The 25,074-nt window shown below is 49.8% G+C and overlaps 1 protein-coding gene across 3 annotated transcripts in view; it reads right to left on the bottom strand.

Moving 5' to 3' along the window:
• The window catches only part of ARHGAP10 (Rho GTPase activating protein 10), a 1,108,509-nt gene that overhangs the window by 84,991 nt on the left and 998,444 nt on the right, over positions 1-25,074 (bottom strand). For 2 of the 3 annotated variants that reach the window (XM_086962271.1, XM_086962272.1), the window contains one exon: positions 14,328-14,495. The exons of the other annotated variant lie outside the window; for it this stretch is intronic. In XM_086962271.1, coding sequence (XP_086818397.1) covers positions 14,328-14,495 — 168 coding nt within the window. The remainder of the gene's footprint in view (positions 1-14,327; positions 14,496-25,074) is intronic. 3 annotated transcript variants of the gene reach the window in all.

Genomic DNA, 25,074 nt, shown 5'->3' with positions numbered 1-25,074 from the left:
CGAACCGTTCACCATTTGCACACTTTATAACTTACGCGCTAAAACTTCCTTTGGCATTCACTTCACGCATTTTTGTTAGCAACGACAATAGTGTAATTGCGCTGTTAGGCACCTCACTAAACCAACAGTTATCGACAATGAAAAGATATTATGTCATTTTTGTTTATATGTGAGAATTTGTACAGACAGCGACTGATCTAGTCCCCTGTGTTTTTCCTTTATAGACCCCTGAGGAAGGGTCGCTTTAATGACCCGAAATGCATTGGGTGTTAAAATAAATGTATTACAACGATGTTTCATCACGTTATGGATTGAATAACGGACTGAAGTCAAATTATGAACAAATAATTATAAAATAAAGATTCATTGATGAACTGTCAACTGAAAATTTGAATCAAGTTTTTTAAGTACTCTAAGAAAGTGAAGAAACTATTCAGTTTCATTGAACTTGTGCGCAAGTCTTCAGTGTTTAGGAGTCCCCTAATACACACAACTTTGTTATACAAAGGCACCGACAGACACGGTGCGACAGACATTGCAGCACAGATTGTTTTAAGATAAAGAACAAATTACTGAAATTGCAAGAAATCCTGAGTGCACTGGGATACCAAAATTTGTTTCATTCAGTTGATCATATTAGAGGAAGACAACCATCATGGTAGTTAAGTGGCATTGCAGCCATGTGATGGAGCAGTATTGGTGATCTACATACATCTAAATAATAGTTGCTGTATTGGGATGAAGCAGGTACCTCATCATCTAGCCTCGCTGCAGTGGCCTGAGTGCGCAGATATTGCATCAATGAGAACCAAATGTCTTTTGCCTGTGTTTGTATGAACATTAATTCTCAGTACAGGGTGAGCTGGTCTTGGTAGAACACAACATCAGAAACCAATCTGTACAGCGTGGCAAAGCTCGGCGTCCCCAGCTCATTGCCAGCCTGAGCTTAGCTAGGAGAAGCGCAGTCCGGCTACGCCTGTCCGATGACACATCTTGCACAAATCCGAATAGTGCCACCCAGTGGGAGGACTCAATTGAGCATCCCGGAATACTATCAATTATAGTGAAAATCTCCTCCCAGTGTGCAGAGATGCCGGGCCGACCAGGCCAGGTGCAAGAAGTCGGCTTTTGGGAAATGGCACCTAGTACAGTGGGAGTCTGAACCAAGTCCCATTCACACCAGTGTCACTGGGGTGTCATATAATCTGTGAATGAATTTGAAATGGATGAGGCGAAGGCGATAATTGGCGGACAGAGCAGCAGTAATGCCATTGGGCATCAGCCAGTGGTGGTGGGATGTCAGTATCCCAGGCTCCCATACTGCTCGGGCGCGTATTGGTGCCAATGTTTGCATGTGATATATAGTTTCATGACAAGCCGATGTAGCGAGGGGGAACTAAGAAATGCTTCAAGCCCCTAAAATGTCAGCGGGCATCGGGGAACATAGCATGTAATTTGCTAAAAGCGACGCAAAATTGGTAATAGGTAAATGTATTAAGAAGTGTTGCAGTATCGGCCTGCAAGGCGTCCTGTGGTGCTACGAATGTATTGTTAGGATAGACTGTGCCCATAGAGGTGAGACCAAGCTTAAGCAACCTGGAACAAGTACCTGGATCGTGCATAATGGGCAGCAAATGGTGTCCAATGAGTGGTACCGAAGGTGCAAAAAGATGGACTAACTGTGCCAGACGTTGCAATTCGTCTTACGCCCAAACCGTGCAGGAGACCGTGTCAATTTGTGCATGCAGGCACGTCAGGGTCCGGAACAATGCCATCTGCAAGGGGCCACAATCACATTCAGGAGCAGAGTGTGCCATAAATGGTGTTGGAAACAGCCAGTGATATGCAAATTGAGCCTGAGCGCAGAAATAGCCAAGGTCCAGATCTGGGCTCCAAGGCCACCCTGTTCAAAGGGGAGTATCAGAATCTTCCAGGCAATATGTGGTTGAAATCCTGCTATGGCCAGCAAAACAAAACGAGAGTGGAGCTGGTGGGGACATTATAGAGGGAGTGTTAAATTAAAAAATAGATAAAAAAACGTAGGCAGAATAATCATTTTGTATGGCCAGACGTCCTTTCAAAAATAATGGGAGATATTTCCATCTAGCCAGTTTTTCATCCAGCCAGATCAACAGTCGATCTTAATTAGTCTTCAACTAGTCGTCGATATTATTACTAAGCCTTATCCCAAAATATCTGATCGCACCCTTTGCCCTGACAAGGGTGAATCCGAAACAGTTTCAGGGGTAGCTTCTGTCAACAGGAAGAAAATAGACTTAGTCCATTTGATGTCAATGGCGGATACACCCCCGGACCGAATACGTTTCCTGATGAGCAGGTCTAGGTTAACAATTGGATTTTTGACGTACAAGGTGACATCGTCTGCATATAACGACGCTAAAATTCTTCGAGAAAAGAACGCTAGACCCCATGTCTCATGGTGTTGTCGCAGCTGAGCCGAGAGAGGCTCCATGGCAATTACAAAAATGTAGAGGCAAAAGGGGACATCACTGGCCTGTGGCGTGGGTTATCGCAAAGGGGCCTGATATACAGGCATTAATGCGCAAACAGGCCTTGGGCTGAGAATAGAGCAGGCCTACGGATTTGAGGAAAGAAGTGCTTAGACCGAGGCGCTCAAGGAGAGCGAATAAATAGGACCATTCAAGAGAGTCGTACGCCTTAGTGTTGTCTAAAAATACAGCTAAGGTATGCAGGGCGGGTCAATAGTATGAAGTGTGCCAAAGAACGTGTGAAGATTGTACGAGTAGACCTGCCTGGGACGAACCCTGCCTGATTGGGCCTCACCATGGTTGGAAGAAGTGGAAGGAGTTGCGAGGCAAGCAGCTTCATGAGTATTTTTGATGTCTGTATTGATTAAAGATAGTGCTCTATAGGAATTACAGCAGGCGGGAGGACTGCAACGATAAGTGCTTTGCGCAGCGAGGGTGGCAAACCACCCGATGTGAGAGGCTCTGCATATACCTCCAATAGGTGCGGGGCAAATAGAGGAGCAAATTCTTTACAGAATGTGGCCGGGAGGCCATCAAGACCCAGCATCCTGTCAGTATGCATAGATTGAATCACCTCGATAATTTCCTCTGCTGTAAAGGGCTCATTGAGATATCACCTATGCCCCTCCTCAAGCCATAAGAGTTGGACAGAGTCTAAATAATCAGTGAGGTCCAGCGGGCAGAGTCTTGCCTGGTGCGATAGAGAGCCAAGAAAAAAGTTGTCATAATCTCCTGGACTGCTACGGTGCCTGTGGGAATGCCCGTATCTTCGCAGCGCACCTCCGTAATGTAGTCACACTCCCAGGCTTTTTGCAATAACTGAGTAGGGTCTAGGCGGGCTTATCTCCCTCTCCAAAATGACGAATTTGTGTCTCCCATCTAAAATAATGCAGTTCCCATTCAGCTGCATTCTTGTATTGTCATAGTCTATATTAGCATATTGTATATTTGCAATAAGCCGTGGGTCACACTCAGCACTCCAGACGCGACAAGTCTCTGCGCAGCGCATGAAGTACACCTGCCTGCTAAGTAATGCAGGCTTCCCTGATAACTACTTTGAAGCCTCCAATAAGGTGGCCCTGGAGAAGTTCTCCTTACTGTTATGTTCAAAGTATTCCACAATCGCTTTTTGTATATCATCGTGAAACACCTGGTTGCGAAGCGCTCCCAGATGGGGCCGCAAGAGAATGCCCGGGAGGGCGCATCCAGCAAATGAAGTTCCAGCAGAAGTGGCACATCATCAGAGAGTGTAAGCTGGAAGTGCGTTGCCTACACCAACCATGACGCTACCTACCGCGAACAAAGCAATAATCCAATTGCAACCACGTTGCGTATGCTGTATTTATACATATCCCCTCTTTCAGGGCTGCATGCCAGTGCGCAAGATATCTATCAAGTTAAAGTCCTCCATAATATGGCACAACTGGGCCACTGTATGTGGGTGTGGTCTCCTAGCGTCGCTGGCCAATTCCAGCTCATGATCAAGTATTACATTGAAGTCACCTACCCACAGAGTTGTACCCAGTCAGTGAAGAACTGGGGATTATCTCTGTTGGGCCCATAATATAGCTATTATCCTGACTGGGTATTCCAGTATGTCGCCTGCAAAAAGCACATATCTACCCTGTGCGTCAATGTTGACCTTACACATCTTCCATGCCCATCATCTTGTGATCACAATCGACACCCTGCAACTATAGTTGGAGTACGTAGCAATGTAATGCCCGCCCAGCCAGCACGATCTAAGTCCGATGGGGGTGCTTTCCGTGAGGTGGAGTTCTTGTAATATACAAATATCTATAGAGTGTCTATGTAAATATGTGAAGACCTGACATAACTTTCGATGGTCATTAAGGACAGGAATATACGTCTGCAGAACCTATATTTACCTCACGGCTTGTTGGGCCTCTTGTTGTTTGTCATTCCTAGACAGAATGCTCATATTGTCTTCCCTTGCATCTTTGCTTGTTGGGCTTACTTGTCTATGGCACAATGGTTCTGGGATTCAGAGTCTCTTTTTGTGCTACCTGTTTATGTTCTTTCTGGTTGATGGTATTACTTCCTGTATAGGCTGTTACTTTCTTTTGGGTCCATTCTGGGATGCTTCTTTCTCGTATTATTTGATGCATGACTTGTTGTTTGGTCTGGTTATGTTCGGGTCTCTCTTCCTCTCTCCTCGTGGCTTGGTTCTCTTTTATGTTTAGCTGCTCAGTTTATCTCACTTAGTTTTGTTGGCCCTCAAGATGTGCCTTAGGTGGGTTTGCTCTCTGACTGGTTGTGGCTTCCTGCTAATGGTGTTACATCTTGTCTTTGATTGCTCTTCTAAAGTGTATTCAGACATTTGAGCAGGCTTATATCACTTTGGGCATTGTTGTTGGTGACTGACCTTTTTGCCTTCACGGTGTTATGGTCCACAGGCTTTAGAGAGGATATGTTCCAGGAGTGGGGTTTTACAGCTTGGTGCATTTCTCACATATTAGGACAGTCAGGAGAAAGTAGACGAGGTGAAAATGTTCCGGTAATCTTCAACATTGGCCATGTGAATCACCATTGGCAGAGTAAGGGAGCGCCTCACATTTTAAGATTTTAACGAGGAAGGCTGTGGGAATTAAAATTACAAGTAAGTAATCAGGGTATTATTAGGGTGTTAGAATGGTTCACGTATAGAATATTGATGGTAAAAATCTTGATGTTCAAAAAAATCGAGGAAATAAAATATAGACTACAAAAATATTGACTCCCATACCTACACATGTAAAAAAATGTAATATAAATTTTTAGAAAATATGACAAACTTAATTTTAAAAAATAGACACACATACATAATTTATACACATATAGTTACTTTAAAATAATTAATAAAGTTAATTTCATTTTTTTAAACCTTAAAATGATATAAAAATAAAAAACATATATAAATAATTTAAAATATAAAAAAAATCTTGAATAAATTAAAACACTAAACTATGAAAAAATATTTACACTTAAATTGCCCAATACAATCAGTGCAACAGTAGGAAAAGTGTTGAATAGCAAAATAATTACATTTACTAATCTGACTCCAGTGAGTGCAACAGTAGGGAAAATGTTGGATAGCGGAGGGGTAAAAGTTCCTATTCCCACTCAAGTGTGAGCAACAGTAGGGAAAGTGTTGGATAGCGGATGGGCAAAAATTACTATTCCCACTCCACTGAATGCAACAGTAGGATAAGTGTTGGATAACGGAGGGGTAAAAAAAATGTATTCCCACTCCAGTGAGTGCAACAGTAGGGAAAGTGTTGGATAGCAGAGGGGTAAAAATTACTATTCCCACTCCAGTAAGAGCAACGGTAGGGAAAGTGTTGGATAGCGGAGGGGTAAAAATTACTATTCCCACTCCAGTAAGAGCAACAGTAGGGAAAGTGTTGGATAGCGAAGGGGTAAAAATTACTATTCCAACTCCACTGAGTTCAACAGTAGGATAAGTGGGGGATAACAGAGAGGTAAAAATTACTATTCCCACTCCAGTGAGTGCAACAGTAGGGAAAGTGCTGGATAATTCTTTTAAACTAGAAAATGTTTACAAACAAAAAAATTAAGTAAAACATAAATGCATTTATTTTATTTCCTACCCTATAACACCAAACCAATAACAAAACACTTCAACATTTTTCATTACATTTATTTACATAATTAATTCAAAAATATTACTAATAAACAAAACTAACATTAATTGACTACACACACTATAATATTCACTACAGACACCTAAATTAAACTAAAAAAATAATAAAACACAACTAAATCTTATTTTAAAATTAAAAACTATTATTATTCACAACTAATACTTAACTAAATTAAAATTGACTTAATGCCCACCCTGTACCCCTTTAAAAGTAAAAACACACACAAAAATAAACAATTACTCAGCATAAATATCAAATAATTAACATTAACTATATATAATTAAACACAAATTAATTCCCAACCTTTACTCCTATAAACACCACAACACACACCTAATATTAATTACACAATTACCACAATTAATTTCAAAGTAATGTATTAAAATGATTTAACAACCAATTATTAATTCACCAATTAAAAATAAATTACTTTCCACCCTTTCCACCTATAAAACCACAACACACCTAAAATTATTTACACAATTACCAAAACGAATTACAAATTAATTAAAATTAATTAACAACCAATTAATAATTCATAAATTTAAAATAAATAACTACCCACCCTTTAAACCTATAAACACCACAACAAACACCTTAAAATTACAAAATTACCAAAAATAACCAATTAATTAATTAAAATTAACCATAAACTATTTATTCATAAATTATAAATAGATTACTTGCCACCCTTTACACTTATAAACACAACACACGCCTAAAATTAATGACACAATTATCATATTAATTACCAATTAACTAATTAAAATTAACAACCACTTATTAATTAATAATAAATTATGTTACACATATGAAAACTAGAACATCTCAATAAAACAAATATTTATAAATAAAAATTAATCAATAAATGTAATATAATTAAATTACTTCCCCAGCTTATTCCCCTATAAACCCACAACCTGTGGCGGAACTAAAAGTGCAAAATTCAAATTAAAAAAAATTAATAACTACTACAAATTTAACACATATATATCAAAAATACAAACAATTCTTATACAAAAAACATACATCACATACATATAAAATATATATTAAAATACATAAAAATAATAAAAAACAATATTTTTAACAACTAGATTTTTGCAAACGATATTAAACACTGATAATTTTTAAATCAATATTACTTATTTTAAGTCGATATTCTTTTTTTTCACAACAAGTTTATTGATAAAGACGGGCACATGAAATAGGGTGGCACCCCACAATCAGGATGATACCACCAGACATTATGATACAATTGCAACATAGGACCAAGTGTCCAATCGAGGAACCAATGCAAATCAAGGATACAAGGAAACATTCACCCCACCTTTATCCCTTTAGTTTCTACCCACCCAACTCCCAGAACCCTCCCTGGAACCCGCCCTAACCCCATGCATGTGTGTACGAACTGTGTTGTTGTAAGTTCCTGATGTGGCAATTTTAGGAGCAAGATGCGGGCTCACCTGACATTATGGGACTATAGGTCCTCCTCTTGTCCCGCCGGGGGGTCCAGCGTCAAGCCCCCGTAGTCCGCCCACCTCTTCCATACCTTAAAGTGCTTGCGGGGGCATCCCCGTGCTTCAAAAATCGGTCGCTCCAGACCCATACAGAAGTCTATACCAGCCTTCCATGCACTCAGGGGGGGGCCTCACATCCTTCCATGCTCGGGCCAGGTCTCTTTTGGCTACCACTAGCCCCAGGAGGAGTAAGTGTCGCTTGTAGATGTTGCCACCCACCCCCTCCAGAATGTGCAGCAGACCCAGGCGATGAGTGCGGGGGAGGGTCCATCCCAGCACCTCCGACAGGCAGCTCCATACACCTCTCCAGAAGCCAACTAGTCTGGGGCACGACCATACCGTGTGAAGTAACGTGCCCACCTCCATCCCACATCGCAGACACTCCGGGGACTCATTCAGACCCGCTTTCCACAAACGCTCACGGGTGTAGTAGGCCCTATGGAGAATCTTGAATTGTATGAGTCGAAACCGTATTGCAATAGCCGCTCCCCTCGGGGACTCTAGGGCCTCCCGCCAATCATCCTCATCTAACGGACCGATATCCGCCTCCCAGGTTGTCTTTAGCGGAAGAAGAGTGGAGGAGCAGTGGGTGACCGTTGTCTGGTAGATACGCGACACTTTTTTATCCCCAAGGTCGCCCATGAAGACCTTCGCCTCAATCGGGCTGAATTCAGGGAGTGAGTCAAGGTTGGTAATACTGGGCGTAAGCGCGTGCCGGAATTGCAGGTAACGAAAAAATTGAGATTGGGGCATATCAAACTCGTTGCTAAGCGCTTGAAAGGACTTGAGCGTCGTCCCTGACATCACCTGACCTAGCTGCGAGATACCTATTGCGTCCCAGCCATCGAAACCTGATAGCTTAGACAGGCCTGGTAGTATGCCGTTACGCCACAGTGGCGTTTCTGCGGTCAGCCTGCCCCACCAGCCCATGCGGCGCAAGGCCTGCCGCCAGATAGCAAAGACGAGTCTAGTGAACCTCGGCAACGAGCGGCGCAGCCGGGGTGAGTAGAGGATGGTGTGAAGTGAATTATCTCCCATCAATGTGCGTTCCAGGGCATAGGCCGGATCCCCACCGTCACCATACCACCATTCGTTCAGAATTAGGAGATGAGCGGCTTGATAGTAGGACTGCAGGTCCGAGGTGGCCAAGCCCCCACAGTAGGTGGACAAAAAGCACGTACGCAGTGCCACCCTGGCTGCTCCTCCAGCCCAGAGAAAGCGGCCCAAGACCGAGTTGACCTGCCTAAACCACTGGGGTGAGATCGGATAGGGATGGTTCTGTAGCTGGTAGAGTAGGCGCGGGAGTGCAACCATCTTGAAAATCGCAGATCTGCCAAAAATTGACAGGGGCATTCGAGACCAAGTCTTTACATCTGTCTGGACCCGCTCCCAGATGGGCAGTAGGTTGCGTTCCCAGGCAATGTCCGCCGAGTCGGAGAGAAACACTCCCAGGTACTTCAGACCATCGGTAGCCATCCGCAGTCCTGATGCCCAGGGATCTGACACTGCGCCTCCTCCCAGCACCCATAGAGTGGATTTATGCAGGTTCAGGTATAAGCCTGAGGCCTCCCCGAACAGTTGCATAACTTCTAGTACACGCAGGCCCGAGCGCTGCAAGTCGGTAAGAAAGAAAAGGACATCGTCTGCGTATAACGCAATTCTATCCGAAAGGGTGGCATTCCACACAAAGCTTCGTATCAGCGCATCAAGGCGCACCCTGGCAGCCAGGGGCTCCATGGCCAGAGCAAACAAGTAGGGGGAAAGAGGGCACCCCTGTCTGGTCCCGCGGCCAATGCGAAATGTCTCCGACACCGCCCCTGCGACCCGCACCGAGGCCGTGATGTCTGTGTAGAGGAGCTTGATATACGACAAGAAAACTGGGCCCAGGTTGAGACAAGGCAAGAGTGCGAATAAATACGACCAGCTAACAGAGTCAAAGGCCTTGTTAATGTCGGCCAGCAATAATGCCGCTTGGTCCCCCGAGGCCCCAATGGCGTCAATCGCCGCCTGGGCACGACGGATGTTATGTCTCGTTGCCCTGTGGGGCATGAATTCGGCCTGGTCCGAGTGGACCAGATCTGTGATATGCGGAGATAGTCGGTTCGCCAGGGCCTTCGCCAAGATCTTAGCCTCAATATTAATTAAGGAGATGGGCCTGTACGAATCATGGCTATCGGGGGGTCTACCAGGCTTCTGAAAGACCACTATTTCAGCATGGCGCCAGTCCGGGGGCATTACGCCCCGCTCACGTGCCACCTCAAGCGCCCAGCGATAGTGTGGCCCCAGTTGTACATGAAATTTTTGAAAAATTCACATGGGTATCCATTCGGGCCAGGGGCCTTCCCAGCATTGAGTTGTCCTAGGGCGTCGCCCAGCTCCTCCGCTGTAAGAGGTGCATCTAGGGCCTTCCTGGTCTCATCCGATACTCGTACAGGCGGCAATTCTGCGATAAACTGGGACATCTCGTCCCCTGACAATTGGTCACGCGGGGCGTACTGGGCTGTAAAGTAGGTGGCGAAGCTCGCCCCCAACTCGCGTGGGTCGGTCAGGACTTCCCCACTATCATCCGTGAGACCCGGCAGCGTGAGGGGCTGGAAGGTGTGCTGGCACAGTCTATGGAGCATTGAGCATGACTTGTCCCCCCATTGGTACACTCTACTTCTTGTGGCCAGCCACGCCTACTTGGCTTCATCCATCAACATGGATGCGTACGATTGCTGTGCCTGCAGAAGCAGCCGTAGCCCGACGTCGTCGCTCCCCTCACAGTTCTCCTGTTCCAGGGTCGCCGCTCGCGCTGCCGCCTCCGTAATCAGTTCTCGACGCCTCCGACGGGCCGCGGAGCACCATGCGATATCTACTCCCCGTATGGTAGGCTTCATAGCCTCCCACACCACTCCCACATCGACCCCCTCCACTAGGTTTTCGCGCCAGTAGTGGTCTATGGTTTCACGCAAGTGTTTAGCATAAGCGGGTTGCAGGAGATGCCACGAGGACATTCTCCATCGAAACGGCTGTCTTTTCCGAAGGAGGTCTACTCTAACTGAGACTGGGGAGAGGTCGGACAGGCCCCTCGGCAAGATGTCAGTGCTCTTCACCCTGCACAAGCACTCTCTAGGAACAAACACACAATCCAGCCGCGAGAAGGAGCCATGCACTGCTGAGACATAGGTATACTCGCGTACTGCAGGGTGCATATGCCTCCAAGCATCCACCCAGCCCAGCCCCTCAATCATAGCGTGCAGCTTGGTAGGTGGGGGGGAAGGGGGGCGGGGGGGGTTTCAGTCACCACCTGGCGCCTCCGGCGATCCACACATACGTCCATCACGTCATTCCAATCCCCCCCAACCACCGCCAGCGACCCGGATATATCCTCCCACACAGCAAACAGCCTCTCAGCCAGGGCCCACTGCAGGGGGGGGGGCATAGACACGCCCAAACACCACAGACTCCGTGCCCACCATGCCCTTAACAAAGAGGTAACGACCCTGAGGATCTACCCACTGCTTCTCGTGGATGTATGCCACCCTGCGGTGTATCAAAATGGCCACTCCCCTAGACCCCCCTGGAAAACCCCGCATGGAAAACCTGCTGATAACCAAACCTTTGCAGGCCCAGGACCTTCGTGCCCATCATGTGAGTTTCCTGAAGCAAAAGCACATCTGCAACTTCCTTTTTCCCCCAGCGCAGCACTGCCCCACGTTTAATTTTGTCCAGTAGACCCCTGACATTCCACGTAATCACCCGCAGAGAGTCTTCGGGGAGTCCAAGAGTCGTGTCAGCCATAGTCCATTGGGATCCACCATGCGGGCCACTTGCGCCAACGCCACCCATCGCACATCGTACAGAACATCATTGCGAAACACACATGCAGTCCCCTCCCCCTGCCCCAACATCCCAACCCGACAACCCCCCACCCTTCCATCTCTACCTTCTACCCCCAAAACACCCACCAACCCCTCAGTCCCACAGTCCCAAACAGTCCCCATCCCCAACTCAGCAGCCACTGTCCCGGCCACCCGCGCCCCGCCTCCCCCCACCCTATACCTCAAAGAACCATGAAGTACCTGTCGCGGCATGGGTAGTCCCGAGACCGAAACAGAGGGCCCGGGCCCACCCATACCAATGGATCCCAACATCCCCAAAAAAGAAAACAGTGAACTCACCCCCCCTCCCTTAGTGTCCCTCTCACTGATGGGAGAGTGGTAGCCCCTATCATGTAGTCCCCGAACCCCCCACCCCACAACACCATCCACAAGCAGTAGACAGAAGCAGTGCAGCCCCAAGGCAGCAATAAGGCTATCAGGTCAATGAGCCCCAGGCGACCTGGCGCATCCAGCCAGGATTTGCGGCATTAAAGGCAGAAGAGGGAGCCGAAGCTCCAGAGTCTTCAGTGATCTGTTCCAGACTGCTCCGAATCCTCGGTTCTACCACTGTCCTGCGTGCCATTGACTGAGGCCGAGCGCTTGCGTGATTTGGAGCGCTTGTTTCGTCTGTTCTTCGCCGTCCGGTCTCTCTGTGCCCCTGGTTGGGAATTCGGACTGAGTCGCACCGTTTCATCTGTCCATTTGAAGAGGTCCTCCGGAGTATCAAAGAATAGTGTCTGTGATTGGAAGATCACCCTCAGACGCGCTGGGTACAGCAGGGAATACTGGAGCTTAAGACCTCGCAACTTCGACTTTGCGGCCATGAAAGAGTGGCGCTGCTGCTGTACAAGTTTGGTGTAGTCAGGGAAAATCAATACCTTTCGGTTTTCATAGAGGATGGCTTCCCTGGCTCTAGCTTCCCGCAGTATGGCGTCTCTGTCATGATAATTCAGCAGCTTAGCGATTATCGCCCTAGGCCGTTCACCCTCGTCAAGGCGCGGTGTGCCCTTTCAATGACGAAGCAGGCAGATAGTGTCCCTGGGGGCATCCATGTCTCCAGCCACTGCGTGAGAAATTGTTCCATGCTGCCCTTCTCACATCGTTCCGGAAAGCCAAGGAAACTGAGGTTGTTACGGCGTGCCCGCCCCTCTGCATCTTCCACACGGAGCGCTGTGTTGCGCTGCACAGCCTCCATTGCCGCCATCTTCTTTTTTAGGGTACTCACGTCTTCCTCCACAACCGACACCCTGGATTCGGCCTCTGTAATTCGTGCCACGGCATTCCTCAAGTCTTGGCGCAACAGGGTCACTACTCACTGTTGCTGCCAGTCGTCCCGCAGATCAGCTGTGCCCCGGTCCGTCCACCGCTGGTCAGGATCGCCAGGCCGTCTGCCTCCCTCCGAGGCCACAGACCCCCGGTAGACATGGGGCCGCGAAAATCGAGGTCCCGGCTGCGCCTGGGCCACCAGGCCGCCGCAGCTGCTCCAGTCTGTTCGTTGCGCCTGCACCTCCTCCAGGCCCAGTCGGGCCCCGGGAGAAGAATCGCCAGCAGTCCCTCGGCCTCAGGATAAGTGGACGCCGCGGCCGTCACTGGGCCAGTCAACTCACTCCACGGCTCCCCCAAAATCGAGGCCCCGGCTGCTCCTCAGTCCACCAGGCCGCACCTCTCACCTCGCAGCCCAGCCCGGTTCAGGAGCGCGGGATCACCACCGAGCACACCGGAAGGTCCCTGGCGCCTCTGGCAACATCAGCCCTGTTCTGGTTGCGGGTTTGTGGGCTCGGGGACCAGGATAAATAGCCGGATTAACGGTGGGCCGGCGGGAGCTCTAGCAAGCTGCGACCGCCATCTCCGCTTGCGTAGCCACGCCCCCCCTTAAGTCGATATTCTTGACGAAGATATTCTTCCGGTCGATATTTCTGACTCACAATATTAAGGACTCAATATTTGTGCAACTCGATATTTTGTACTCGATATTCTGTTTCTGCACTGTTAGAATAATAAATGTACTAAGACCGGAGTAATGATCGTGTCGGGCTAATGGACAGTAATGGTTGAAATACTGACTGGTATCTGTTTAAAAATCATCAGCTTTCCCCCTAAAAATATAGGCAATAGCAATAAAAGTCTTCATTCTACAGATCTTGAAAAATAAAAGGCTTGGGAAGTTATACAATATGTAGTGCGTTTATAAGCTGTAATCCGATGCTATGACAGAGTTAAGTCTGTGCATATATGCCAAGCATTATTAAATAAAAAAAAAACAGCTGTACACTGAAGAGCACAGCCCTTTTGCCCCTCTAGCTCGCGGGACAACAGAACAGGAACAAAGTGATGGTGCAAATTACTCTGAATTATTTGTTTTCCTGAAGACTGCTCTCACTGCCATTGCGCTTCACAGAACCCAAACTTAAAGGTTAAAGAAAAAATTTAAATTAGCACAAAAAAGAACACCAAAAACACACACTGACAAGCACTGCACAGCCTGAACTAATGTGTGGAAATTTGTTCTTCCAAATTATAATTAGGTGTTCATAAAAAAGACAACGCTGAGATAAAAGTGCAATGCCTGAAAACATGCGCTTCTGAAAAGAGAGGGGTGACGAGAAGAAGGAAGGACTGACAGTAGAGAGGCAAAGTCGAGTTATAGTAAAAAAGGAAACACAGGAGGGGGGAGTGAAGGAGGTTAGAGAGGCAAAAAAGGGAGACATGGGGACGAGGAGTGAGAGAAACAGGTAAAAAGTGAAGGAGGAAGGAAAAAAACAAACTTACCTTTCTGTTTGACTATCACTCTCTGCAAGTGGAGGGAAGCAGGGTAAGGGAGATGGCGATGGTGACGGCGATGGTGAAGGCGACAGTGGCGGTGGTGTAGGTGAGGTAGGTGTTGTCGCAGACTTGTCATTCATCCAAGATACCATTGACAAATGGGTGGTGCTTGGGCTGGGAAAGTGAAATAACACAGCTGGATTAATTTGTGGCTCAAAAAGCACTGTATCTGAAATAGTGCATTCACATCTTCCTGATGCACGGAGCTTAGTGCCGATATAGGCAACCTCCGCCCGCATGACGAACATAGCATGTATTGCAAATAAAAATCACACAAAACAGGTTTGTTGGAAAATAGTTTGCTGCAGGTTTGTTTCATATAAGAAGTATGCCTACATGGTGGGTTAACTTACGGCTTCCCTGCCCGCCTGATGAGCCAAACTGCACCGTGGCCAACCCAATTGGGGCTAATATTTATATGGGGATTATCCCCCTTAAATACAGTGGACCACCAGTCCATCACTTTACTCACGCCTTTTTAGGGGTAAAGCGTTCCAAGGCAAACCCCTGGTTGCTCAGGCTTACAACCGCCCGAAGGACTAGCGGGCCCTGTCGTTTACATCCAGGGTCCTGCCCTAAAGACTCCTGGGATTTGGCATAGGCACCCCTATTGTGCTCCTGAAGAGGGTACACCTATGTACCATTCAGCCTCCGGATCGCCCTGTAACTCCACCAATGCTCTGGATGTGGCAGCCGTCTCATCCAGAGCCACCCCACGACAGCAGGCAACTTTCTTCACTTACAACCCGCTGTACCAGAGGTTCGCCCAGGTCCAACAAGAACAAGTGCATGCCCACCTTTGGCAGGTGAACCCCATCCTCCTCCAAATACCCCAGGGCGTTGGCATGTATCAATCCATGTCTAATGCCATTATGGGCCTTCTGATTAGGGGTTGGCCGAGTCCTGTATTTGCCCCTCACCGCCAAGGCCTTGATTTCCGGATTCGCAAGTAAGCAAAGTGGAGTTCACCTCCAAGGCCATCAGTATATTTGTTAACAAGTTATTGTTTGTGGCCAACACTATACCTTTATGTCTACCCACTGACCTCCAATTGTATAGGAGTACAGCGCTGGCAAGAAATATTAACCCATAGAGAATATAAAACTACTGCTCTCTTCGTAACCACAGTTCTGGGTGATATCTACACTGTGTGCAAATATGTGCAGTTACATTTGGGAGCTAACTAAGCCCTTGTTTACCCCTCTACTTGACAAGTCCCAAATGTAAGGGTTTGAACTGATAAACATGTGCTGCACCAGCAAGTGAAATATGGCCCCCTGGAGAGGTTGTTGGGCGGGGACAGGATGGAGTCTTGTGAGCTATGCCCACCGCCACAGCTAGCACATGACATGTATCGAATTTAGGTTTAAAGCATTTTATTAAGACAAAAACATAGGGAGAGGGAACAGGAGGTTAGAGTTACATACGTCATAGCAAAGAAAATGAGCTGATATCACGAGTGCGACGGTGGACTAAGCCGCTGTGAAAAAGGAAGCAACAGCAGATGAAAAAGGCTCAATATAAGCAATACCTCCATTCCGAGCATAGTCAACACCATCAGTCTGAGCATTTAAAATAATAAGCAGTAACACAAAGAAACCCAACCCGCCACCCCCTAGAGCCCTCCCCCAAACACCCCAACTCCCCCCACCACCCCCGTCCAATGTACCGCTAGAACCACTACCTGCCCCCCACCGCACCCCACCCCTCCTGGAACCCAGTCCCTCTACCCCCCTAGTCAGCTGGAATCACGGGTGGCGTCAACCTTAGGAGCCTGAGGTACCTTGGACAGGTGAGTTCCCTAAATTCAGCAGTTAACAGTGCCCGAAAGGGTTGCCACAGCTCTTCAAATTGGTCTATCTCCCCTGCCACCGTGAGTGACAATTTTTCCATACCTAGCACATGCCAAAGCATGTGCAACCAGCCAGTGATGGAGGGGACCGTGGTAGTGCGCCAGTGGATGAGGAAGTTCTGAACCGCTGAGCCCAGCGCAATCGCGATTTGCCTGCCCCTACGGGACTTCAGCGGGTACATCAGGCCATTAGGAAGGCCCAGTAATACATACGCCGGAAAGCGCGGTAACTCAATTTCAAAGTGTGTGTCCACCTCATCCAGTACCTCCTTCCAATATGCGGCCAACAAGGGGCAATCCCAAAGAATGTGCGTAAGGGTCCCCACCTGACCACAACCTCTCCAGCACTCCTTCTCAATATGCCTATTCATCTCATGCAGTCTCTCAGGGGTGTAATACCAGTAAGTGGACACCTTGGTGAATGTTTCAGTGAGGCCGGTGTGATACTCTGAATGTCGCGCCCGGTGTGCAATCTGGTCCCACTCCTTGTGGCTATAGTCCTACCCAATTCCCTGTGCCATCGTTCCCTGCCCGGATTATAATAGTGAAACGGAGGAGGCTGTAAGAACTTATAAAGATCAGTGATCAGTTTAGCATCCGAGGCGCGGGTCACCAGCCACCGCTCATATGGTGTTATCTGACGATCAGCAGTGTCCCGCACCTGGGGTTGAAGCGCCCAGTGCCGGACCTGCATATATCGCAGTCTATCAGACTCCGCCAGGCGGAACTCCTGTTGAAGCTGCTGAAAGGGGACCACCCCCTCCGGCCCATAAATCTGAAAGAGCGCTCGGCAGCCCGCCAGCCGCCAGTGGGAGAACGCGCCCGGCTCTATCCCTGGGGAGAAATCAGGATTATCCACAATGGGCGTAAACGGCGAGGGGAACGTGGTGAGGTCCCGAGTCTCGCAAACCGTGTCCCACACCCTCAGGGGGACTCTCGTGACAAAGGAAGCATAAAGGTTGGGAGGGCGGTGAGCTTGACGCAAGAATGGAATTTCCTGGAGGGTGCGCCCCACCACCGCCTGGTCCTGAAAGAGCCAGTGCTTATCGGATTCCCACCTGCTCCACTCCACAAGGTATCGCAACTGCGCCGCCTGAAAGTATTTCCGGAGGTCCGGAATACCAAGACCCCCCGCCTCCGGAGCAAGCGTGGAGAGAACTCTCTTCATCCGTGGCTTGTGGCCCTGCCAGACAAAGCGCGCGATGTCAGCTTGCGTTTGCCTGATCCAACCCACCGGAGGTTGGAGCGGTAAGGCTCGGAAAAGATATAGGATCTGGGGCAGAACCGTCATCTTGACCGCCGCAATCCTGCCAAGCCAAGACAACAGGACTTTGCTCCAGCGGCCAAGTTCCTCTTTAATCTTCTTACTGAGAGAGGTGTAGTTAGCCGTTACCATCGCCGGCAACGTCGGCGCCAGCAGAATCCCCAAGTATAGCACCAGGGACGATGACCACTGCATGGGGAAGAGCCGCTGGAGGTCCCGTCTAGTGTCCGCAGCCAGAGACACGTCCAGAGCCACCGACTTGCCCATATTCATTTTAAAACCGGCCACATGTGAAAAAGCATCCAACTCGAGGATGCAGGCGGGAAGGGATCTCCTGGGGTCATCCAGAGTCAGCAGGACATCATCTGCATAGAGGCTAACCGCGTGAACATACTGCCCCATCTTGATCCAGATTACGTCCGGGTTTTGGCGGATCCTCTGGGCAAACGGCTCCATGTAAAGAGCAAAGAGGAGTGGGGAAAGGGGGCACCCCTGCCTCGTGCCGCGCTCGATTGCAAAACTGCGGGAGCTGCACCCGTTGACCCTCACCACTGCGGAAGGGCGTCTGTAGCAATTGAAAATCATCAAGCAGAATTTATCACCGATGCCAAATTTTTTGAGCACCTGCTCGAGATAAGGCCAGTGAACCCTATCGAAGGCCTTCTCGGCATCCACCGCCAGCAGCATCCGCTCGCCCGGGATCCGCGAAGCCTTCTCCAGAATGTGCGTCACTCGCTTGGTATTGTCGACAGTTTGTCTGCCGGGCACAAAACCGGCCTGGTCGGCCTCAACCAGGCCCGGGAGGTGCAGGGCCAGCCTGGACGCTAGAATCCCTGTGTACAACTTGAGGTCGACATTCAGGAGCGAGATGGGCCTATATGAGCCGCATAAGGCCCGATCCTTCCCAGGCTTCGGAATCACCGAGACCGTCGCTCTCAGGAGATCCGGTGGGATGGCTCCCGATTCGGAGAAGGAGTTAAACAGCCGAGCAAGGATAGGGGCCACAACCGGGCAAAAGGTTTTGTAAAACAGGGACGTGTAACCGTCCGGGCCCGGGGCCTTCCCGTGCTTAAGTCTGGCAATCGCGGAAATCACCTCCTCAACGTGGATATCGCGCTCAAGATATTCCGCCTGAGCGGAGTCTAGCGCCGGAAGGGCCACAGAGTCCAGATAGTCCACGGTTTCCCGTGGCGAGGAGGGCTCCCCGGTGTACAGCGCCTCATAGAAACCACAGAAGGCTTCCGCCACTTCCGCGTCACCCGAGACGGCCACCCCGTCCGCACCCAAGAGCTCCTTCACTACGTTTCGCTGTTGCGCGACTCGGAGCCTATGCGCCAAGAGTTTGCCACACCTATCCCCCCCTGTGTAGAATGCATGCTTTAAGCATAACCCTACGTATTCCGCCCTGTCCATGTCCAGCGCCGACAACAACTTCCTGGCAGCCTTCAACTGCCTCCAAACCCTTGGTGCACCCGTACGGCGGTGGACTTGTTCGAGCTCCCTGACCTGGGAAGTCAGCTCCTCCCTCTTCCGTTGCCGCTCCCTGTTTTCTGCCGAGGAGATAGAGATAAATTCCCCCCTGAGGACCGCCTTCAGCGCCGCCCACTGTGTCACCAACGAAGTGTCTGAGTTACTATTGTGTGCCTGGTAGTCCCGTATCGCCTCCTCAATGTGTTTTACCACTGTCTTCTTGTGCAGAAGGGTGTCCCTGAGGCGCCACACCCCTCGAGAGGGGGAGGACGCCGGCCACGCAAACTCACCCACGACCGGCGCATGATCAGACAGTGTCAGGACCCCAATGTCCGCCGCCGTAGCAGCAGCACGCATCGGTCCACTAACCAAAAAGTAGTCCAACCGTGCGTAGGTCCGGTGCGCATGCGAATAATAGGAGTAATCCCTATCTGTAGGGTGGAGGGTGCGCCAAAGGTCATGCAAATCCATGTCGGCGATACGGGCCTTCCCGGCCTGGGAGAGTTCCCCAGTCTGCGGGAACCGCTGCGCCGACCTGTCTACTGCAGAATCAAAGACAATATTCAAGTCCCCCCCTAGTATGACATGACGATCGGGGGAAGCAGTCACATCCACCAGCACTGAATCCAAAAAGCGTTCCTGATGGTCATTCGGGCTATATAAGGAGCCAATAGTGAACGATATGCCCCCCAGGCGGAGGCGGTATGCCAAAAGCCTCCCCTTCTGTTCAGCAAATTTATACAACACCTCCCCCTTAAAGGAGCTCGCTAACAGAATAGCCACCCCCGCAATTTTGGACGCAGCAGAGGAGAAAAACTGGGTGGGAAATCTGGCAGAGCGCATTCTATGGCAGTCGCGGGACAGCAAATGGGTTTCTTGCAGGAGGCATATATCAGCTTGCGTCCCCTCTAGCAGAGACAAAATCGCCCTACGCTTAACAGGGTTATTCAGGCCCTTAACATTAAGGGTCACCACCTTCAGGGACGATATATCTCCCAGAGGCCGGAGACGCTACGTCGCGGGCAGGCAACCGGAGGGGAAGGGGCGCAGGGCAGCAGCGCAGGACAAGCAGAGATAGGCCAAGAGTGTACACACAGGAAACATCGGACGGGTCTTTCTCAGCCCCAGAACAACACCCAACCCCACCCCAAACGAACCAATGGCAACTAGCCAAATACCAACTCAAACAACCCATTGTCTCAGTCATGCCCCAAAACGGACAAGTCTGCAGAAAGTACCAAAAGTGGAAGTCCGGCCACTCACTTCTCCCGCTCCCCCCCGACCCTCCCTCCAACCCCCGAACCTGGCACCGAAGAAGCTATGTCCATCTCCCCCCGGAGTGAGTTTAGGCCGTTAAGGCCACACCGTTTGAGTCAGCTGAATCCCTGGCCGCTTCTCTCAGGGCACTGGCCATGTCCGCTCTGATGGTGGGCGAGTCAGGCCGCCCAGCGCTCGCCGCCGATCTCCGTCTCGCCGACCTCCGTCGTCCTCCTCTATCTGAGCGCCTCCAAGACGGCGTCGCTCCATCCTCTTCCGTGGCCGTGAGCCCCAAGACTCCGCAAATGTCCTGCAAGGAGCGCAGCTGGTGCAGAACCCCGTTCCAACGAAATATCCAACGAAAGGGATGCCCCCAGGAGTACGGCGTCTCGTGCTCACGTAGGAAATCGGTCGCAATCTTGAAGGACCTGCGCTTCTGCAAGGTGATGGCAGATAGGTCCTGATACAGCTCCACAGGTCGCTCTCTAAACATCAGTGGTTGCTTCCTACGGGCCTCCGACATGATGCGCTCCTTCATCGGAAAGTCAGGGAGGTAGGCCAAGATGTCTGGCGGAGGCGCTGCCGACTGTCGCTGTCGGCCGACCCTGTGGGCCCTATCAATACGGATCGGAAAGTCCGCGGCCTCTCCTAGAATGTCCCGGAACAGGTCTTGCAAGTAGCCCACCAGGTCTGTCCCCTCATCTGAAGACGGTACACCCCGTACCCGGATATTATTCCGCCTCGACCTGTTCTCCAGGTCTTTGGTGTGGGCCTGGAGTTCAACACACTGCTCCCTGAGACGGAGAACATCCTGTTGCAGGTGGACAATCTCGTCGTCCCGACGTTGGGCCGCTGTCTCCACCGTCTCTATCCGCTCACCAAGGCCCTCCACTTCCCTGCGGACCTCGCGTACCTCGCTGGCCACCTCCTGCTTCAGCGTCTGGAAGTCCGCTTTAAGCGAGCTGAACAGGTCCTCCATGAAGGATCTTGTGACGGGGGGCTCACCCCCGCCTGTGTCCGCAGTGGCCCGGGAAGAGCCCGGAGACGGTGGCGCCCTGTCCCGTTGTTGCTGGGCCCTGCTAAGCATGTCCGGCAGGGTATGGTCCCCCTTCCTCGATCCTCCTTTTCCAGCCATTCGTGTCTTGCACCCTGTCGCGACCAACTGAAGCAGGGACACAGGCTCCGGCCACTTCGAGGAGTTTCCAGCGGCAGCAGAGTCCCTCAAAAAGGGACTCCCGGCCAGATAGGGAACCTGCGCCACAGATGACAAAATGGCGGGCCAGTCCAGTCACAAAGAGCCGATCTGCGCCCAGCCAAGAGTCCAACAGGGGCCCCCGTCGGGGGAACTCCGGCCGGAGTGTCCCGCAGGAAGGGAGAGGCATGCAAAAGCGGAGGTGCAGTAGGCGACGTCAAGGAGGGCCGCCTCACCTTCGCTGTGAAGACAAGATGGCGGTTGGGCGGGGCTGGGAAGATCGCCCAGGCCCGGCGATGTCGCCGGGGACACTCCAGAAGCCAGGCCCACGGGGAAAAGTTCCAACCAGGGCCGTCGGGCAAGGAAGGAGAAACAGTAGATCCGGCTCCGATCCCAAGCGTTGTCGTCAACCGGCCACAGGGCCGGCTCGCACCCCTGGGGAGGCCACCACCGCTAGTCCAAGCACCACCTCGCCCACACGGCAGGGTCCCCGTGCAGGGAAGTCACACAGCCGGTATCCCTCAGGCGATCCCCGTCGAGCATCGGGGCGGTCTCCACACCAGATCGCTAGACATCAGCACCAGGCCCCAGCCGGGATGTCCGGACAGCGCCCGATCAGCTCCGCCTCCAAGGCGCTCTGCCGTCCTGAAACAGTCTTTTAAGGTGCTTCCACCGGAGCGATCAGGACCAAAGTAGTATCAGTACGTGCCCCAAGGTCTCCGCCGTCCGTTTCTCATCCGCTGAGCTTCAGCGGGGGGAGAGAAGCTGACGAAAAAGGGCTCGGGCCTAGTCGGGTCGGAGGAGCTGCGGGAAGAAGCGTCCGCTCACCCCGCCATCTTGGCCACGCCCCATGTATCGAATTTAAGCTGATTCATGTCCTTATGAAGAGGCCAGGTGAGCCTCCTCAATAAACCAAGATAAAAGTTGATCTAACCACGGGGTTACTCCTAATATTCTGCCACATTTCATGTCCTTATTGACTGCAAAACCCATCCATCTCACTGCGATCTTCAGATGTTGTGACGCCATGCTGGTGTCCCCGCCCTAGTGTATGTAGCTCATTAACAGCTTTTGCTAAAGGTATACCAGAGCGCCAAATAGGTTTGCCAATGCTTTTGGATTTGAGGACATGGAGTAAAACATATGAGCAAATTAACCTGCACCTTCTTAACTAAGAATACAAAATGTGTTCTGGTGAGTGTCAGCATATGTGCTCCAAACCCATATTTCCCAACACTATTGAAGCCAAAGCACACTTTTTGGTATGACAAACAAACGCAACCCACCTGGCTGAAGGGCTGCGGGTTATTATTTTCTTTTAGCTTAATTGCAGGGACCCTAACCGACACTCATTTTTACAGTATTCTGCTTCAGTTCATGTCATCATTGCCTGCAGGCCTGTCACCGTCGGACTGCGACCTTTCGATGCTGAGTCACCCTGCTGATGTCCCCACCCTAGCGTGAGTAGCCCAGTGCCAAACTTCTGCTAATGTATACAAGAATGCAGGCAAGTGGATGAAAAAGCTTGTGGATGGGGAGAACAGGAGGAGAACAGCATGTACAGAATTCAACCCCAGCCTAACTGTGGACTTTTGATGGAGGCTGTGTTGCTGTATCGATGCACCCACCCTGGCGTGGTTTACCCAGCACTCGAATTCTGATACAGATATTGCAGACAACGAGGAAGCTTTTGCTGGAAAAAACTATGAGAAAAAGAATGTTCAAATCTTGCCTGCCCTCTCCTAAATTATGGAAATGACAATTTCTTTAATAACCTTTGACAGCCATTGTTCTCCAAACAAGTGTTCCCCACACCTTGAGAACCCTGCCCTCTTTCCAGGGCAACCACTCCTACACTACCTGGATGTACCAGCCACAGGGTGGGCAGTCTCTAACTTCAAGTGAAGCGTCCTGTGGAACACACTGGTTTTGCTGAGAGCACATTCCCATTAACTGACTACTAAGTTTGCACCTCACCCGTTTTTCACACAACTTGATTGAACCAATGTTGTGCCATAATCAGCTTAATGTGGATGGTTTGTAAATGTTACTGGGCTGTAGGGCAATACCTTTGCCCAAGCAACCCCTGACAAGATGTGCCAGTGCAGGTAGAAGTAAGCGTTATATCCAGCCCACTTTACTTTCCTCTCTTCCAGTTATCTGTGTATGTTAGAACATAACATAACAATTGTGTATTTGTGGAGCGCACGTGCTCCCGTAGGCATGTAGGCTCTGAATAAGAGATGTTTGTTACCCCATTCGCTGATACTCATTTTAACAACCTCAGAAGGATGAACGGCTGATTGAACCCAATGGGGTTTGATCCTATGACCATGAGGTTGAACGCACCATCAGACCCAGCAGATAAATTGGTTCAGGTGTTCTTTGCCATTGCCATGACCCCTCCTACGCCCTTTGAATTCACCATTTAACCTGCATGTTGCCATTTGGCTGCCACCCCAGCGGGACCTGGCAGTCTTATTTCACCTTCATATCCTTATACTGTAAGGCTTACAGTATAGCAACACTCACCATTGCAGATGCCTTGGTGCGTGAGCAACCACTGGCTGAACTAGTTATTTCGGTTATTATTGAAATTACTTTAATACAGTGTATATGAGTAAAACGATTCACAGGCAAGTGAAAGTTTCAAACGTTCTGTAATGTGAAAAATATTGGACTTGTCCGTTAAAATTAAGCTAGTCACCTAAGATCAATTTGCAAGTGCAAAAAAAAAAACAGACCAAAGTATGGACGCCAATTGAACTAAGACAATGAGCTTATTGTGGGCGGGTGGGTTGTCTGACTGTGGTGGAATTGCCACCCCCGTGCAGCAAATTACTGTACGGGTCTCCCCATACGCTCCCCAGGCTGTATAAACATTAGCAATGTGATTGGTCAAATGACATCCATGTCGGAATCTAAGATTCCCTGTTTATGTTGTAACGCAGCCCACCAATTTTGGGTCCTGCAAGGAACCCTCTGCCTCACTGAGAGTAAGCTAGGTACTTGATATTTCTCACTTAACGCACTAGTATGTCACACAAGAAAGATACTTCGCAACAACTTGACGCACTGAAGCTAGGAGGGGATTAAATCCATTGCACCAGTTTCTATGGGGGCCATCTAATAACCTTTGGATGGCCTGGAGCCTTATTATAACTTTTCTGCAGTTACTTCTGCCTCGAGAAGGACATCTAGTAATGACGAGGTCTGCAGTTATGCAAAATATCAAAACTATTGTCTTAGCCCGTCCATGTTCATATTGTGAAGACAGAATTGAGCACAATGTCCCCAGGTGTGTACGCGTTGCCTGCTGGAAGTTTTGAGCGGTACAAAAAGGGGTGGTGATGGACGGAGCATCTGAACCAATCAAACAGTCACACCCAGTCAACAGATCTGGGTTTAATCCATCACCGTTCTTTAGCCCACTCTGCCACCCCAGTTCAGACATGCCTATATGCAAATCAGTCTGACCCTGTGCCTCATGGGAACAGTCCAGCCCGAACTGCCAAGCCATGCCTTCCCTTGACCGGATTCAAGCTTCCTAGGACTGGTTTCTTGCATTACAGCCGTCTTCAGCCAGGCTTGTTTGAATCCAGTGGCAAAGTGAGCAAGGGACTCACGTCTGAGCATAACTTGCCAACTTATGGCGAAC

The sequence above is a fragment of the Lissotriton vulgaris genome, chromosome 3_1 (genome assembly GCF_964263255.1).
Source record: "Lissotriton vulgaris chromosome 3_1, aLisVul1.2, whole genome shotgun sequence".
Classification (NCBI taxonomy): domain Eukaryota; kingdom Metazoa; phylum Chordata; class Amphibia; order Caudata; family Salamandridae; genus Lissotriton; species Lissotriton vulgaris.
The sequence above is the reverse complement of the archived record's forward strand: the minus strand, read 5'-3'. Positions and strand labels throughout refer to the sequence as shown.